Source organism: Sarcophilus harrisii, chromosome 4, assembly GCF_902635505.1.
Source record: "Sarcophilus harrisii chromosome 4, mSarHar1.11, whole genome shotgun sequence".
Lineage (NCBI taxonomy): Eukaryota > Metazoa > Chordata > Mammalia > Dasyuromorphia > Dasyuridae > Sarcophilus > Sarcophilus harrisii.
Genome location: NC_045429.1, coordinates 373,576,291 through 373,595,107, shown reverse-complemented (window position 1 = coordinate 373,595,107; position 18,817 = coordinate 373,576,291). Strand labels below are relative to the sequence as shown.

Genomic DNA, 18,817 nt, shown 5'->3' with positions numbered 1-18,817 from the left:
TCTTCTCACATTCATTCAGCAATATAACTAAAAATATCAAAGATAGAAGCTGGTTAATTTATATGCTGCCTAGCAAAAGAAACAGTATTTTTTCAGTGATCTTATCAAGATGCTCACTTCATAGTTTCCTGCCATGATGAGTTTAGCAAACTTCTTCGATCCCGCAACATTACAGCGTTCACCAATGTTAACAAAGTTGGTGTATGGTCCAATCCTGAAAGGCTCTAGTCCTAAAAGGGGAAAAGCATTTTGAAATATTTATGAAAATGTATTCAAGAGGTGATAGATTTAAAACAAATACATTCACAAGAAAGAAATACCTTTGTTTCTCAGCCCACCAAACTAGAATTTGTTACCTGCCTTTGCACAAATGATTCCCCATACCTGGAATGCTTCTCCTCACACTTCTGCCTTTTGGGAATCCCTAATTATACCAAGGCTCAGAAACTTTCTACACATAGCCTCATTGCTGCTGCTATCCCTTTCTTATTATTATTAACTTATTTAAGTTCATCTTATTGTACATTAGTAGAATGGAAGTTTTCTGAGGGCTGGGATGTTTTCATTTTATCTTTTTATGTCAGAACCTAGCAAAGAGCCTGGCAGATAGGAGGTGCTAAATAAGTGCTTTTTGAATTAAACTGAAAAGCAATTATGAGGGAAAGGAAGCCATGGGACCATCTTTCCCTGGTTGTTAGATCTACAGATCTAAACACTCAGAGTAAAAAGCATTTCCTGAAGACAATCCTACTCTAAGACATTTTACAAATCTTATCTGAATTATGAGATACACGAAAGACTCAAAAGAGAGGCTCAAGAAAGATGTGATAGAAATTGAGCTATTATCCTAACCAAACTTCTTAACTATTAAATGGGGATAATAATATCTTCCCAACCTAACTCATAGAGCAACTCGGTGATAAAACAGGAAAACACTTAGTTAAATGCATGCTACAAATGGTAATTACTCTGAGGCCATCTCTGGTTCTTCCTTTTAAAAAATCAATCATTTAGTTCTAACAAAGTATTGTAATAATACCTCCTTTCCCAACTTCAGGTGAGGGAAATGAGCATCTCTTCCTGCTTCCAACTAATAAGTTTCCTTCCCTTTTAGTGTTGATGCTCTTGGATTCTACCCCTCCTCCAGTAATCTCCTAGTTGTCCCTGAGATCAATCTAACTGATTGATCTCAAAATTTGCAGGAAAGGCAAGGGAGGATGCCAAAACTTAAATGGTAAAGAATTCCTAAGTGATCTTCCTAAAAGCATTTCATACACAGTACTTCTATCTATTATGGATGTGATGGAACTAGATACAAAAACAGTCCATCTTGCTCATGATTTACAAAAGAGAAAGATGGAAGAGACTGTGATTCTTGCTCATGATTTACAAAAGAGAAAGATGGAAGAGACTGTGATTTCATTTTTTAATCTGCTTCAGAATCATTCTGAAAGCAATTAGAAATAACACATGAAGCTGAAATTGGAGCCAAAGGGCTACTCTCTTTTTATATATCAACTCTTAAAATAATGGTGAATAGAGAAGATCACAGCACACTATGTGGGCTGGAGAGGAGGCTCCCTGGGGAGCAGCCCAAAAGTCACAATGATCTGAGCTTTAAATGGTGCTATGGGTCCTCAGGAAATCATTTAACCTTTGCCTCAGCTTCCCCATTTATAAAATAAGCATAATAATTGCAGCAACCTCCTCGTATTTTTGTAAAACATGATGTTTGTAAACATCATGGTGGCACAGCAGCTGGCCAGAAGCCAGGTAGACTCGAGTTCAAATCCAGCCTCAGAACCTTCCTAGTCATCATCTAACCTCTGCTTGCCTCAGTTTCTTCAATTGTAAAATGGGCACAACAGCACTTAGCTCCCAGAGTTGTTGTAAGGATCAACTAAGATCATTTTAAAGCACTTAGCACATTGTCTGTCACGTGATGAGCACTATGTAAATTTTACATATAAGCAGTCATAGTACTATAGGGGAAGAAAAGCTGGCCTTGGTGACAAGCAGAACTAGCTTCAAGTTCCACCTCTGAGCAATACTAGCTTTGTGACCCTGAGCAAGTAACTTCACTTAGTGAAGTCTAAACATAAGAATAGAGAAAGTTCGCCTTTTTTTTTTTCTCTTGCCGAGAAAGTTCTTTACCTGGGATTTATTTCCCCATAGTAATGAAATCACACAGGTCCAATTTTTTAAATTAAATTAAATAATAATATTGTTTGTTTTGTTGGTCAGTCATTTCATTTACATCTGACTCTTTATGACCCACTTGGAGTTTTCTTGATCAAGATTCTGATTTGCCATTTCCTTCTCCAGTCCATTTTAAAGATAAGAATATCTTAAGAAAAAAAGAATATAGAGATAAGGCAAACAGGGTTAAATGACTTGGCCAGAATTACAATGCTATTAAGTGTCTGAGGCTGAATCTGAACTCAGGAAAAGGAGAGAAAAAGGAGATTTCTTGACTTCAGGCATTGCGTTATTATCCACCACACCACCTAGCTGTTATATATATAAAGGGAATGATCTAAATAAACAGTTTACTCCCTATTCCATGACCAGCAGACAGGACAATTTAATTCATGGCCCCAATTAAGACCAGCATTTCATTCTTATATCCATCAAATGAAATACCAGCCACCAGAGATCACAATATTCACCCCAAACTAGGCCTCTTAGCTTTTTGGGAACAAGAAGGAACAAAGGACTGGTTTAAAGAAACATGGTTCCTCTGCCTTATTTAATTGACAGCTAAATACCAATTCTTCATTTTCCAACAATGGCTCTATTTTGGCTTCCACTAGACTAGCCACCCATAAAATGAACAGCTAGAATCTCATCTCCATGTAGACAAAATCAACTTCTGGTACTCAATGGCTCTCATGCTAGCCTCCATCTAGCTTCTTTTTGTGTAGAGTCTTATCTGTTAGACTGTAAACTCCTTGAGGGCAGGAACTATTTTTCATTTTGTATCTCCTGCATTTTAACACAGTGCCCAACATGTCTGCTGAATTGCATTGAAAGTAGCACACTAGATATATAACACTCTGCTCAAGTACAGCTTCTAAAAAGTCAACTATTTGTTGGACCCAGGACTACACTTTAAAGGTTTTAATAGTTCATCTGATCTGGTCATTATCTTTTTAAAATTTCTCTCCCCACCCCAAACTCATCCTTGAAAAGTGTTAGGGGCAGCTAGACAGCACAGTAGATAAAAGCATCGGCCCTGAAGCCAGGAAGACCTGAGTTCAAATCTGGCTTCAGACACTCAATACTTCCTAGTCATGTGACCTTGAGCAAGTCACTTAACCCCAACTGTCTTAGAGAGAAAGACAGACATAAAAGTCTTAACTGTCTTAACTTAAAATTAACTGTCATTGATATTCACCTCCTCTTCTCTCGAACAATCGTGTGAGAAGGTGCCAAACCACCCCTTCCTCCCCACCTGTCTCCAATTTCGCAGCCATGTGACTGGTTTCCCTGATTCAGCCCTCACTCTGGAACTGCCTCCCAAAGTAGCAGCTAGCCTGGAATTAGGGGAAAGAGGAGAAGCAAAGGTCTGAGAGGCAGACTACCCAGGTTGTCTTCTATTAAGAGCTTTTGTTTTGGTTTTTTTTTTAATCTCATCTGACAAAGGAAAGGAAGAAACTAACATAGCTCACAAATCAGTGAGATTTTTGAATAATGATCTGTCATTTCTTAATATGAGTTTCCCGGAGCCATCATTTACCCATTTATCAAGCTCTTCCTTTGTATCCCTATGTAAGCAAATGGGGGCTAGCCTCAGGGCTTACCCTGAATTCAAGCGCCACCTCTGATACAACCTGTTAGATGACTCAGCAAATCTCAGAAAGACTTTTCAGTGCTCTGGGCCATTCTCCAAGACACTAAGGTCCAGGGAAGAGGCCAACCTGCTTTGATAGAGTGTGTTGAAATACACGGGAGAGCTGCTGAAAAATACCGGGAGCCACCTGATAGTGGCTGCTGGAGATCCAACCCAGAATGGATCTCTTCTTATGAGGATGTGATGGGCCAGAACTCTGTACTTGAAACAAGGATTCTTACAAGGTGCTAACTCAGTGGAATTGATAAGACAATGGTTATCTAGTTTAACAGGATGCTTAATAGTTCTCTAGTTCAGTACATGTACTTAGCACATATATACTTAATATAGTTCCACAAGATTCACACCTATGATGATGTAATTATAATAGAGTATATAAAGCTGGGACAAACTCAGCCAGAGTCAGAGCCAGAGAGGACAGAAGACTGGACGTGGGAGCTCAAGCTCTCACAGCCAAGGAGAGACAGATTCATTCCATCTTCATCAGCCTGGTGGTGGCTGGCTTGTCCTCCTGCTCTGAGACCAAGGCCGATCTGAAAGCTGGCCCAGGCCCCAGGCAAGGAAACTAGACTGTAAAGGAGATAATAAAGAATTTTGAACACCTGGCTATTCTCATGGCAATTATCCTACTGAAAGGAAGGCTGCTCCAGAGATTTCCAGAAATGCAACAAGAACACTACAAGAGAGGAAGGGGGAATCTCCTTCTCTGGGCTCCTGACTTAAAATCCCAGGTCCAGTCCCCTACCTTTACTCCACTTTGTGCCAGATCCTACTAGAGGCTACAAAGATGCCAATCAATGAAGCAGCCCTTGCCAGTGAAGAATTTCCTTTTTATCAAATGCATCCAAGTAGCAAATTCTAGATTCATTAAATAACACTTGTGTTATTACTAACATCTCAGAGCTATGCTGATAAAAGCGCATGGGGAGCTTTAATGGGCTAGACATAATCACAGAAGGGACTTGAGAAAGCATCTAATCCAACACTCCCACCTTAAAGATAAAGCAATTGATATTGAGAGAGGTTAAGGCTACATAATCAGAGAGTAGAGCTGGACCTCAAATGCAGATTCTGACCTCAAACCCAGTATTGCCTACAATCACTTCTTATTAGTTCTTTCCCCAGAGGATGAGGAAGTTTTAAGAGCCTTGATACATTATGAAACCAAATAACTCAAGTGTGGACCATAAGTTGGAGGCAAGCCTTGAGCGCCTGGCCCTAGTCAATGTGAAGTGCTAGACTTGGGCTGAAAGCTAGTTTTCAAGGAAAATTTGTAGTGTGGAAATCCAGCCATCTGAGTGAAACCTGACAAGATTTTTCAATCCAGCATATACGTATGTATCTTAAGTGATCTTCATGTCCCACCCAAAGGTAAATGAGTGACTGCCAACTAGAAACTGCTGTTTTAAAAGGGTCATTTTTTTTTTTTTGGGGGGGGGGGGGTTCATGAACAATCCCATTGAATACATTATAACATCAAAGACATCAGGCATGAACATAAACAAATCACTGGTTTATGAAATCAGAAAGGTCACTTAAAAGAACTCACCTGACAGCAACATATATCCATCAAAAATAGATGCAGGGGGAACTCTAGGTTTACAATTTTTCACAGCTTCTGCAATTTCCCTGAGTTGAAAAACAAAACAAAAATACTAGACTTGTCAACTTAAAATAAACTTAATTTTAGTTATAAAATTTAATCTATTTAATTCAACTGCAATTGAGAATATGCCCAATTCTAAATGTTCAACAGTAATCTTACCTTTTAATTTGCTCAGTAAAGCATAAAATCATTCATAAATATTTTAAAAGTTATAAATAACTGTTATCCACATGGCCACAATGTGATGGACACCCACTATACATGTAACTGAATTTCCAATCTAAACACACATAAGAGATCATCCAATTGACAACAGACTATTCCTAGTTTGAGAAAAATCACCAGACTAGGCACATCACTTAACCCAGCAATCCTAATACTGAGAATCTTAACTCCCTAAAAGTCCAACATGGATGGTTCATACAATGTGCTAGAGATGTTCCTTGCTTTTCTCCTGACATTGCATGAACTTGCAATAAAGCTATGAATTAATTAACCTTAGCTAGGATAACTCCATTAAATTTTCCAGGAATAATAGTCATTTCCTACTCAAAGTCTTACCCCTGCATTCTCAGGTATATATGGTACAAAACTAATACACATATAAAGAACAGATGGAAAACAAAATGAAATAATCCAAATAATGGGATATATATGAAATATGTGTATATGCGTTTGTCTGTAGTCAAATCTGTGCTACCTAAAAAAAAATTAATTGAAGAGTTTGAAAAATGCAATTTATTAATAATCTTACCCTAGATCCAAAAGAAAAAGAAAAATAATTTGAGCATTTATTATATGAGGATGTATATTTAGCTGAATTGGCTAACTTGGGACTACCAGCCTAACCAATAAACAAGCTAGATAAATAAGAGTGTTCCATTCAGCCCATTGTACTGTAAAAGACATTGGACTTGAGAATCAGAAGCCCTGTATTCATGATACAGCTCTATTCCTTTACTGGCCATGTAATCCTGGGCAAGTCACTTAATCTCAGTGACAATTTCTTTATGTATAAAATAACTATCTTCACTATCAATTACACTGGACTATTGTGAGGTAAGAACTTAGGGACCTATAAAACCTATGTGCATACAAGCTATTAAAATGTTTCTGAAAAATCTGGTTATCTTTTGTAGTATAGATCTTGCCCCTCTTTTCCTTCCATGAAATTACAGTCCTTCCTCCATAAAACATGACTTTTTCCTCTTTGTGAGATTAATCCCAGTACTGTATGTCACCTTACCTGATATGATCTATGTCACCTTACCTGATATGATCCGGCGTGGTACCACAACAACCACCTACAACATTGACCAAACCATCCAATGCAAAGTTCTGTAAACAGAGACAGAATATTGTGGAGTTTGAATTCCAGAAATCCTCCAACAATTTAATGTTTCAAAAAAAAGAACTCCACTTATGGATTTCTAGGCAGAATAACAAAGAGGATTCAAAGAATTGTTGAAGTATTTAACTATAGGAGTAAATACTAATATCTATCCTTCCCATCTGATTTTTGAAAGAGTAGGAAAGCCAGGGTTATTTGAAATCTGCTGCAATATCCCGTCAAAAAAAAAAATTGTAGCAAGAAATTATCCCATTAGTATATCCCAATAATTTTTTTAACCTACAATGAGTACACTTAGACAGAATAAACAACTCCTTAGGTAAAAACTATTACTAAGTTCGCCAGGAAATCGCATTTAAATTCCAGGCATTTATTACAAAACAATGAATTGCAAATATTTTACCCTAATATCCTTGTCTGGGATGCCTTCTTCATCTGAAGTTAAGAGGCAAAAGACCATAGTGAAGGAAAGATACATTCTCTTAATTATCCCTTTAACTGATTTGTCCTTTAAGAAATGAGTTTAAGCATTAGTCTGACTCATTAACATTCCTAATCCAAGTTTTCTATTTGTTTGTTTTTTAGCAAAGCTGTTGTTTTTATTAACGCCTCTCCCCAAGCAAATATGAATAAATTCTCAGCATGGCATTTTGCATTGAAATCTCACCTCTGATTCTAGGAGACCTGCACTCAAATTCCACTACCTCTGTCACATATTGGCAGCAAGCCCCTGGCAAACCACATAACGTCTCAGTACATCCCCATAACCACATTTGCTCCCATTAAATTTTTTTAATGTAAGTATCCGATCATCAATAAGAAAGCAGATCTTGGAATCAAAAAGATCAATCAATCAATCAATCCACATTTATTAAGCACCCTCTACATCCCAGACGTAGTGCTGAGAGCTAGGCAAAAAGCAACCTCTGCCCTCAAGAAGCTCAGCCTGAGACATGGGTGACTAGCACCCCTATGCAACACTAATACTTCCATTTGTAATGGCTTTCTTTTGTCTACCTCCAGTGCTAAACCAAGAGTCCCATGTGCAGAAGTTGCTTGATAAATATTAATTCAAATAGAAAAAGAAAATACTTTCATTGAAAGGGCCCTAGTACAGTCCCTAAACTTAGAAAAAATAAGTTTCTGTCTCTAGATCTGCCACTAAGTAGCTATGAACAGGCCAGGGAACTTCTCTGGACTTCAGTTTCTTCAACTGCAAATAAGAAAATTGGATTAGATAGATGTCCCATAAGATCCTTTTCAACTTAACAGTCAATGGTCCCTAAGAACTAAAAGTTGAAAAAAAAATTCAGACCTTTATATGCATTGCAGTCATTTCAGGTGTTTCATCATACTCGCCAAAGGTATTGGGAAGACCTAGAAAAACATTTTCAAATTATATAATCAATTATATAAGCAATAAAGCTAAAATATATTCCCTAAGGAGGTATTTGATCAAAAGAAAGGTTCCATCTGTACCAAAACATCTATAGCAACTTTTTGTAATAGAAAAGCACTGGAAATAAATCAGATTCCCATTGACTGCAGGGTAACAGTTAACCAAAGCATATGGTACATGAATGTTACTATGCAATAAAAAACAATGACTATGATGAATAAAGAGATGATTATTCTTATCCTATTGGATATGATCATAAAAATCATATTTACTGATAAAGTAAAACCAACAAAACAATATACACAGACTATTACAATGGAAATAAAAATAAAATAACTAAAACAAATGCTATAAAAGTGACCAAGTTTGACTCTAAATAAAAGATATGAGAAAACATCTCTTTCCTTTCTTTGAAGAGCTGGAGAAGACTATGTATGGAATGCTACACATACTGTTTTTCTCTTTATCAATCCATGACATAGGAAAAGCCCGTCTGAAAGATGTTGGGGGTAGGATATATTGGCAAATTAAGTGATATAAAAACAAAACACATCAATTTTTTTTTCCCAAAACTACACATAAGGCCTGTACACATTACCATTCTAAATGAGAAAAAATTTTAAATGTCTTCCTGACTGCAGTAGTTATTACTGAGAGGGGTAGAGGAGTGGCGTTTAATCCATACATATAAAAGTATGTCATTAGCATTAAAAAAGCTACTAAAAAAAAGAGGAAGAAAGGTAGGGAAGGAAAGAAGGAGGAAGAAAGGAAGAAAAGGGAAGAAAGGACAAAGGGATAAAGGGGAAAAGAAATGAAAGTTTAAGTTAAAGGTAGACACAAAAAAAAGAAAGAAAGAAAGGAATTCTTTTCTCCCCATCTCTGGAAATCATTCTTTCAAAATGTCAGCTATATTGTTCCACAGCTGGTTAAGAGGAGGAAAAAAAGCATTATCTCTGCTTTGAACTAATGAGCATCTGCTCTATTGGAAATAAATAAAAACTCATTAGCTTTATTTCAATTAAATCTCTCCAGCACAAATTTGGCCTCCAACTACCTGATTCTAGGTATCATTTATTATTCTCTTATGCAAACTTTGAGTTCTCTTATTTCCAGTAAAAAATAAAATTTAAAACTGCAAATTTTTTAACAAGATGTAAGGACCTGGTGGGCCTTAGAAACTTCATTTAAAAACAAAAAAGTTCATCATGAAGAATTTCCTATAAAATGAGAGAGTTGGATTGTGTGAGTTGCCAAGTCTTTCCTTCCCAAGTCTACAAAATAAACTTGTGCCCAAGAGGATTATCTATTGGCCAATTCTTGATTTGGGAGCTGGGTACACACCATAACGAGTTATGGTGAACTCCAAAAAAACGAGAAATAAACATCATTTTGTTTTTTCATAAAAGGAAAAAAAAGGAGAGACAACAACACACTGAAGGTTAAACAAGAGTGACTTCTCTATTGAAGTTTGTTTTTGGAAGTCAAACCCACGCCAGCTTCCAGATAATTTTCTGTTTCTTCAACATAAAGACAGTCAATGGTTTTGAGCCTCTTAGAAGGGCAAACTAGATTAAACCCTGCAAATAACAATATTTCTAATCTCAAAATCAGATCGGCCCCTCTGCATCCTGGTCTCTTAATAAACCACATGTATGCACAATACCCATTAAAACACACACACACCTGCATTGGGATAACAGAGGACATATGCTGTTGTACACTTGCCAATTGTTTCAATGAAAGGTCTCATTTCCAGGGCTCCTAAAGCACAGTTTAATCCAAGGCTGGTAGAAAACAAAATAAGAGATTATAGGTACATTTCACATCAGAACAACATATATACCTTTAATGTAAGTCTTGTCAGATTCCTCCCTTATCTAAAAATCTTTGCTGGTCCTGTACCACTCATGGAAAACAAGTCAACAACCCTTACCTAGAATTCAAGGCCCTCCACCACCTGCCTCCAAACTACATTTCCAGTCTTAAATAATACTCTCAACATTTATTAAATGCTTACACAGATGAAGAGATATACCATGCCCTAGGGAAGTCAAGATGTAGGCACAGCCTCTGCTCTCAAGGAGCTTATAATCTCCTAAGAGATAAAACGTAAATACAAATATGTCATTTTAATCTGTTTTGATTAGTCCCATGTTTGACATGTCCAGTTAAGAAAACTCCTTTTACAAAGGACCCAAGAGAAACCCAATAAAATGTAAATTCCTTAAAAGCATAAAAGATCATATATTACCACTAGATGTAGTAAGTACTTTACAAATGCTTCCTGACTGACTGACTAGAAAGATTGACACTTGAGTTGGGCTTTAATGACTGAACAGATATTCATAAGCATATAAGCACATTTTAGAAAAAGGTATCAGCCTAAGTTCTGCAAAGTAAGAGCAAAGTAAGACTGCAAAGTAAGAGCACAGCATGTACTGTTTGGCTAGAACAAGTAGTGTGTGGAGGGACATAAGGTTGGATGGTTCTGAAGTACAGAAAGAATACAGTAACAGCACAGAAAGTAGAGGATGCCATATTGTGAAGGGTCTTTAATGTCAGGACTCTGAATTGAACATTATTATGATGGCAAATTGGAAACCATTGAAGTCTTCTGAGCAGAGAAGTTATATCTGTATCTTGGGATAGGTAAGATGATTAGTGAGTGGTATAAAAGACAGATATGGAGTAAATAAAACTAAAGACCAAAATGAGGGAATCAACAAAACAGGAGGCAAAGTGGTACCATGGGCTACTCCAGGGGAAGAATTAAAGGACTAACGCAGGGATTCAAGTAGCATCTAGATGCTGGTATTTAGTTACATATTTCCCCAGCTGTCCTGGGAACAAAGGAAGGCTCATTTTTAGATGTCTTTCAGTTTCACCCAAACAATATAAACTTTATCTCAGATTCCTCATTTCTGTTCATATACTCCATCTTCTCATTCAATTTAGGTTACTCTCTGTTCCTGCTCTCTCCTAGTCTGTGTGTGTGTGTGTGTGTGTGTGTGTGTGTATCTGGAATGGATTCTTCCCATACCTCTATATGTTTAAACAAAACAAAACAATATCTTTACTTCCTTCTATGATCAGATCTTTTCTTTTCTCCCCACTCCAGTTTCTCATCCCATTCTGTAACTCTCCAAAGCATTCACCATATTTTAGCTTATATTCCAGTTATTTATGTGCATAGTTTATCTTCCTGGTAGATTGTCAATTCATCAGGGACAAACTGGGTTTCTCATTTTATCTTCTTTCTTCAAAGCTAAATAATCATCATCATCAGTAATAATGATAAAGAAGTAACAAAGTACAAAAGGAAGATCTTAATTCAAGTGATTCTTTCATTAAAAAAGCACTGTGGTCCAGTAAGTAAGTTGTCATAAACTTGGAATCCGGAAATATCTGGGTTTGAATCTCAGCTCAGATGCTTACTAGCTGTAGGAGAATTCCCTTAATCTTTCAGCCTCAGTTTTTTCATCTATAAGACAAAGAGTAGTGTGTTGAATTGTTTTTTTCTTTCTTTCCCAACCTTCCTTCCAAGGGTCAGCTTAACTTGATGGGGAATAAAGGGAGGGAGAGACATTCAGAAAAGCATACTTTGCTTCCCTCTCATCCAGACTCTTATGACTTGTGCTGCCTTCTCCCTTTAGAATACAAGCTTTCTGAGGGGAGGGGATGTCTTGTATCCTTAGCAGTTAGCTATGTCACTGCCTGGTATAAAGTGCTTAATAAATCTATCAATAAAGTTAAGTTTTGGGGTTTTTTTAATGGAGAGAAGGACAGTAATTTTGAACAGGATGCAACACATTACCAGCCAAGTATTGCTTAAGTGAAGCAACATCAATGATGTCATCAGAGATAAGTGACTGGAAAAGGGACACCAGAAATGAAGTATAAACTAAGAATAACTGACACACAGTCCCACGCTCCCACTATATTACAATAGAACCAAAAGAAGGCCCCAAGGAACTGAGGAGGAGGGTGAACCATTCATTCATTGTTATTCCTTGTTGTTTGTCCTGTATTCTAGAAAAAGACCAAGACATCAGGAAGCTGATGTCATGACTTGCAAGTGAATTGGATTTAAGTGAGGCAGGAATGTGCAAAGTTGAGGACTGAAAAATGATACGGTCAAAAGTCCTACAGAATGCGACAGGGCAGATGGGTTGTGATCTGGAGCCTGGGTGAAAGTATCCATGGCAAAGAAATCAGATCCATCCATGATCTAAAATGTCTATCAGAAAAATGCCTTTTGGAAAGGGAGACAATCAGAAAACTTCAGCACAAATTTCCATGGTCCCTTAAAAAAAAAAAAATGATATCCCTTAACCAGTCAACCAACCTAGTAGAGAGAGAATCCCATCTAAAAAGAAAGACTGAATTGACTCAAGGAATGACTTAAGTAAAACGAAAAATAATAGGCAGCATTTACCTAAGGTTTGCATAACTCATTTACATTAACATTTACATGTTAATTTCATTTGATACTCTTCAGAAATCTAGTAAGAAAGTAAATGCTAAAGACAAATAGGATTCCAGTTAAGTGAATCTTTACTTACTTACACACTAAGTATCCGAGACAGAATATGAACTCATGCCAAGTGAATCTTTACTTACTTACACACTAACTCATGCCATCCTGACTCCAAATGCACTTTTCTATCTACTGAGCCATTTAGTTATCTGAGAGAGAGTTATCTGAGGGAGGTGAGCCCCTCTTGTTGGCCATGTCAGTCAACCAGTCAACATTTATTAAAGACCTGCTTTATGCTTGCCACTGAGCCAAGCACAGAGGATACAAAGAAAAGGAAAAATCAGTCAGCTCTCACAATCTAATAGAGGAGACAATAAACAAGAATGCAAAGACAAGCTATACAGCAGATATGTAGTAATAATTAAGAGAAGGAAGGCACCGCAATTTTTAGAGAAATTGGTTGGGAAAGGCTTCTTCTTAAAGATGGGATTTCAGTTGGAATTTGAAGGATGCCAGAAGAGGAGTGGCATTCTGAGCATGAGGAACAGCCAGAGAATTCCTGGAGCAGAGGGATGGGAGTGTCTTATTTATGGAAGAGCTAGGAGATCTGTGCCACTAAATCAAAGTGTACATGGAGAAGAATAAAATGTATGCAGACTGCAAAGGCAGAAGCAGCCTGGGAGATGAAGAGCTTTGAACATCAAAAAGAAAATTTTATATTTGATCCTGGAATCAATAGGAAGTCACTGGAGATTACTGAGGGGGAGAGGAAGGTCATGGATGGACCTGTGCTTTAGGGGAATCATTTTGGCAGCTGAATGGGAACAATATTTAAAGTAGGCAGACCCATCAGTAGTTTACTGCAAAAGTCCAGGTGGGAGGCAAGAAGGTCCTGCAGTAGGAGGCAAAGTGTGACAGTGTCACCTGTGAAAACTGCTCTTCCTAGGCCTACATATACTATCTTCAAAAAGCAACTGATTTACATGCATTTCAATTTGATAAATATTAAGGATGTATACTATCTGTTACTTGGAATGAATCTATAGGAAAAGGAAAGGAAGAGATACTGAGGAAATGATGATGATGAAGCAAAAAAAAAAAAAAAAAAGACACCAATAAAAACTTAAGACATACACACTACATGTATACATTTATATACTATACATATATACCCTTAGTAGGTTTGAGGAATAAAGACAAAAATGAATAACAGTCTTGACCCCCAAGGACCTTATATTCTGCTGCTGGGAGAGTTTGAACAAGGAATACTGAATGAAAGACAGATTATTCCCTCACCATAGTGGTTCTGCATGGGAAACGCTGATGACAAATGCCTCTCCTGTTTGTCCAGAAAGAGTTCGCCCACTCTTATCCACAATAGTACCTGAAACCTGGATTTTTAAAAACAGGCAAATTTAAAACTAGGAATACAACATGTTATGAACATAAAAAAGGGTCAAATTTAAAACATTTTATCATGATAGAACAAAACAATATATTATGAACATAATCTTATTTGTTCCAATAAAAAGATAAGGTCCCCAGAACTCAAAAAAATTACTTCTCCGGCTAAGGACTATCTTAAACTATACCATCAAAGAAAGGCTCTGACTCTACTTTTTCCTCTTTATCCATCCCAGATTCCATCATGAAACCTCACTTCTTTAGGGGCGAAAGATTTACCATTTGTCAGACTAGAGGGATAAGGACCCAGACTGAATACAGGTCCCATAAGATAAAGTCCTTCCACCCCACAGCTGCCCTCAACTCAAAAGAAGAACACAAAACATATCTTCTAATAAGTAAAAAGGCTTTCTAACTTACAAAGATAGGCCGCCGATCATATTCCTCTTCAAAGAGTTTCTGGAGTGCAAACAAGGCTGCCTACAAGAAAACAAAGAAGAAAACAAAATTTCTGAGATACACTTCAAGATTAAGTCAATCTAGTCAGTAACAAAGAAAGCAGTTGTTGATTCTAAAAAGCCTCAACTCTTTTAAAAAATATATATTATTTCCAGGTGTAACAGATTGCAAGCCCTCTGAGGACAGGGATAGAAGACAACCATAACATCTAAAGCTAATCATCTCATTCAGCTATGAATGACCTCGTTATTTTCAGGAATGGAATGCTCAGAACAATTTTGCTTATGAAGAAAAATGCTATCTATCCTCAGAGAAAGAAGTGATGAAGTCTGAATACAGATTGAGGCATAATTTTAAGTGTTTTTTGGTCAGTTTTCTTTCACAACACAAGTAACATGGATTATGTTTTGTATAACTACATGTATATAGCCTATACCAATTCTTTGCTTTCCCAATATAAGAGATGAGGAAGAAAATGGAATATGAAACTCAAAAATCTTTAAATTAATGCTAAAGAATGTTTCTACATGTAACTGAAGGAAAATAAAATACTAAATTAAAAAAAAAATAATGATAAAGTTAACCACTTTGGAGATGCTCTAAAATGGAAAATGGAGCAGCCATTAGAAGTTAATGGACATTTTGGGAATAGGGCTCCATGTCTATCCACTTCCTACTAAAACAAGGTAAAACTGAGGAAAATCTGGGAAATCAGGATGTCATCCCCTTTTCCTGTCCATGAGAAAACAATCCTTTCTTCCCTGGGCTACACGCTACTATCTTCAGTATATAATATAGCATGCATAAAAAAATTGTTTATTGAACTGTACTAACATACAGTTCAATAAACATGTATTATATACATGCTATTTGTAAGGCACTATAGTACTATGGAAATAATTCAATTATATTGAGTATAAGACTCTTAATGCCACAATAGAATGGATAGTCTGTTTCTGGGGAAAAAAGGTCAAGAGGAGAAAGGTGACAATACTGCACCAAAAATTTGGGGAATCAATATATATCAGGCACCCCTCAGTAGCCAGCATGGTACTAGGTGCATAGGAATTTGTATAGCATCCATCAGTCTTCATACTCAGGGAGATACAGAAAACCATAACTACTCTGTGATTGCCAACATAATTACTAAAATTATAACTTCTACAAATTACGAATTTACTTTGAATATGTTAAGCATGACCACTGTGGATATTAAAACAAAACAAATACTGGCTGAAATTTCACCTCCCAAAATGATCATTTCCTCTTTAAAATCTAAAAAAGCCCTTCTCCCCCACCCCTGACACTTCACAAACACATACAAATGTATCTAAAAAACTAATGACTGTTTTTTAATATATTTCTATACAACACAAACATATAGCTAGAGATCTAGGGCTGGATGGGACTATCCCAGAGATAATCTAGTTTTCCATCATTTTCCAGATAAGAAAATCAAGGCCTAAGAGAATTAAGTTGCTTACCCAGAGTGACTCAAGTGGCAAGAATTAAAAGTAATGTTTGAGGCTAAACACTAACTCCAGAGCATATATTCCTTTTTATAATACTACATGAATTGTGTTCCTAGAAAGCATAAATAGAAGTAGAGCATTTGGATCAAGGGATGGGGAGAGGGAAGAGGGGAAAGGGAGAGGGGAGAATCCCTAACCCTGCTACAGTCTGCTCTGAATGCACAGTCTAGTCACACCTGGACAGATCCACTTCTGAGAGAAGGTTTTTAAGTGAGAACCAGAGAATCACAAGCTGCCTTATGGAGGACTGCGTCCTTCTTAATTAGTAGACCTCAAGCAGAGGTCAAGTCAATCTAGTCAGTAACAGACTATAAAATGTAATACAGAAAGAATTCCTGTATTGTATGAGAAGTTGAATCTGGTAACTTCTAAGATCCCTTTCCATTATTCAAATTCTACAATTTAAATTCTATTTCCACAAAACTTGGGAAATTTGTCTGCATGGAAAGGTATTATGACTAGCATATGTTACACTACAACTCAATACAAAATGTCAACATGAAATAAACTGTCATCACAGCTACAGAGCATCATGGCTTTCTATTATTTGATCCCTATAGTAACCCTAGCAAGGCGCATAGGGAAAGCATCTTATATTTACAGGAAAGGCTCATACATGTTTGGTCGAGATTTCACAATTAACTTAATTAAATGATCAAGATTAGAACCCAAGTGTCATCTACCTTCTCCTAATCAAAGACTCTTTTCACTAGATTTTCTCAAGCAAAAAATAAATTCAACATTAACAGCAACCCTTTTTGTGGTAATTTAAAAAAAATAGCTAGAAACAAAAGAGGTCATTATTGGGGAATGACTGAACATTCTATGGGAGAGAAATGTAATAAGTTTGTCAGTGTGATCATTCAGTCATTCAAAATGTACTGTCCATTTGCTTTCTTGGCAAAAATACTGAAGTGGTTTGCCATTTCTTTCTCTAGTGGATAAAAGCAGTTGCATTTGTCCAGAGTCACACAGATGGGAAGTGTCAGTGGCCACATTTGAAGTCAGGTCTTCCTGACTCCAGGCCTAGCGCGCTTCTCCACTGAGTTACCTGTCTGCTTATGTAATGAAATACTATGAAATTAAAGAAAAAAAATGGAAATAAAGAATTCAGAGAATCATGGGAAATCTTCTATGAATTGATGATGCAACTGAAGTACGCAAAATAAGGGAAAAAAATAAATGACCACAGCAATGAAAAAAAAAGCCCGCTAAACAAGGCTACATTCTAATTTTAAGGACTATTTCTGGTCCCAGAAAATAGAAAAAGAACACTGGATTGTGCATCAGAGAACATGGATACAAGTCCTATCCCTATTATTACATGTGTTAATTTGAACAAATTACTTCTCCTCTTGGTAAAATATGGGGATTGGCCTGGAAAGAAGTTACAAACCTATGATCCCATGACCTTCCCCCACTTCAAAAGAAAAGTAGGGTTACTAGAAACACAACGTACAATATATACTGCAAAGTACATTCAAACTCTATGCATAGTGCACACTGTACAGAGTCAAACATACTCTCTAGAAGTTGTTTCATATTTATCTTCGAATCTGGAACATAAATTTAGAAAATGTTTGTTTATTTATTTTTCTTACCATTTGGGGGGAGGAGTGAAAGAGGTGGTCAAATCAGGTGTACAAAGCAAAATAAATTAGGTATAAAAACTACATCAATAAATTTTTTAAACTAATTAATAGTTAATAGTTTTAAATTAATTAATAGTCTTAATAGTTCCATTAATTAATGTAGCATAATGTTTAAACATTGCTCAAATATTGGACATTTTTGTCCAATATTTTTTGTCCAATATTATCTGAAGTTACAAACAATATTTTTGTGAATGTTAAGTTTTTTTTTTAATATAAGATCTTCATGGTATATGCTCAACAATGGATAAAACTATAACTATTTTCTAACTGAACCTATGATTTCACTAGCTGAGGAATCTCCCCATGAAAATATTTCTCTATCATAGATTAATTAGAACCTTATTTATATCTTCTAGTTGTATATTTTTTAGGTTAGACACATTTGCATTTAACACTTCCATATGAATCATGTTAGGAGAGAAAAATCAGAACATAAGAGGAATACCATGAGTAGGGGGGGAAAAAAACAAAGTAAATATAGTATACCTCAATCCACAGTCTCCATTGATTCTTTTTCTAAATGCAGATGGCATTTTCCATCCAAAGTTGGAAATTTCCATCCAAAACTGGAATTGCCTGGGATCATTAAATCACTAAGAAGAGTTAAAGTCTATCATAGCTGATCATCACATAAACTTGCTATTAATGTGTAGTGTTTTCTTGGTTCTCTCACCATTGAGCTCTCTTGAGGCTCTCTATGTAGTGAGGCATCACTTTATGTAAATCTTTCCAGACTATTCTAAAATCAGCCTTTTCATCATTTCTTATAAAACAATCATATTCCATTACATTCATATACCATAACCTATTCAGCCATTACCCAATTGATGGTCATCTATTCATTTTCCAATTTTTTACCCATCACAAAAAGGGCTACCATAAACATTTCTGCACATATGGGTTCTTTTCCCTTTTTTATGATCTCACAGTACCAGTAGAGACACTGTTGGGTCAAAGAATATGCACAGTTTGATGGTCCTTTAGGCATAGCTCCAACATACTCTTTAGAATGGTTGAATCATTTCACAACTCCACCAACAATGCATTAATGTCCCAGTCTTTCCACATCTCCAACATTTAT

At 36.4% G+C, this 18,817-nt stretch overlaps 1 protein-coding gene across 2 annotated transcripts in view; it reads right to left on the bottom strand.

Annotated features, from left to right (window-relative positions):
* Positions 1–18,817, bottom strand: part of MTR (5-methyltetrahydrofolate-homocysteine methyltransferase) — a 114,043-nt gene that overhangs the window by 76,419 nt on the left and 18,807 nt on the right. For both annotated transcript variants that reach the window (XM_012547946.3, XM_023502056.2), the window contains exons 8-14: positions 14,511–14,570; positions 13,983–14,077; positions 9,893–9,993; positions 8,126–8,187; positions 6,730–6,797; positions 5,403–5,482; positions 118–230 (exon numbers count right to left, since the gene is read on the bottom strand). In XM_012547946.3, the coding sequence (XP_012403400.1) occupies positions 118–230; positions 5,403–5,482; positions 6,730–6,797; positions 8,126–8,187; positions 9,893–9,993; positions 13,983–14,077; positions 14,511–14,570 (579 nt within the window). The remainder of the gene's footprint in view (positions 1–117; positions 231–5,402; positions 5,483–6,729; positions 6,798–8,125; positions 8,188–9,892; positions 9,994–13,982; positions 14,078–14,510; positions 14,571–18,817) is intronic.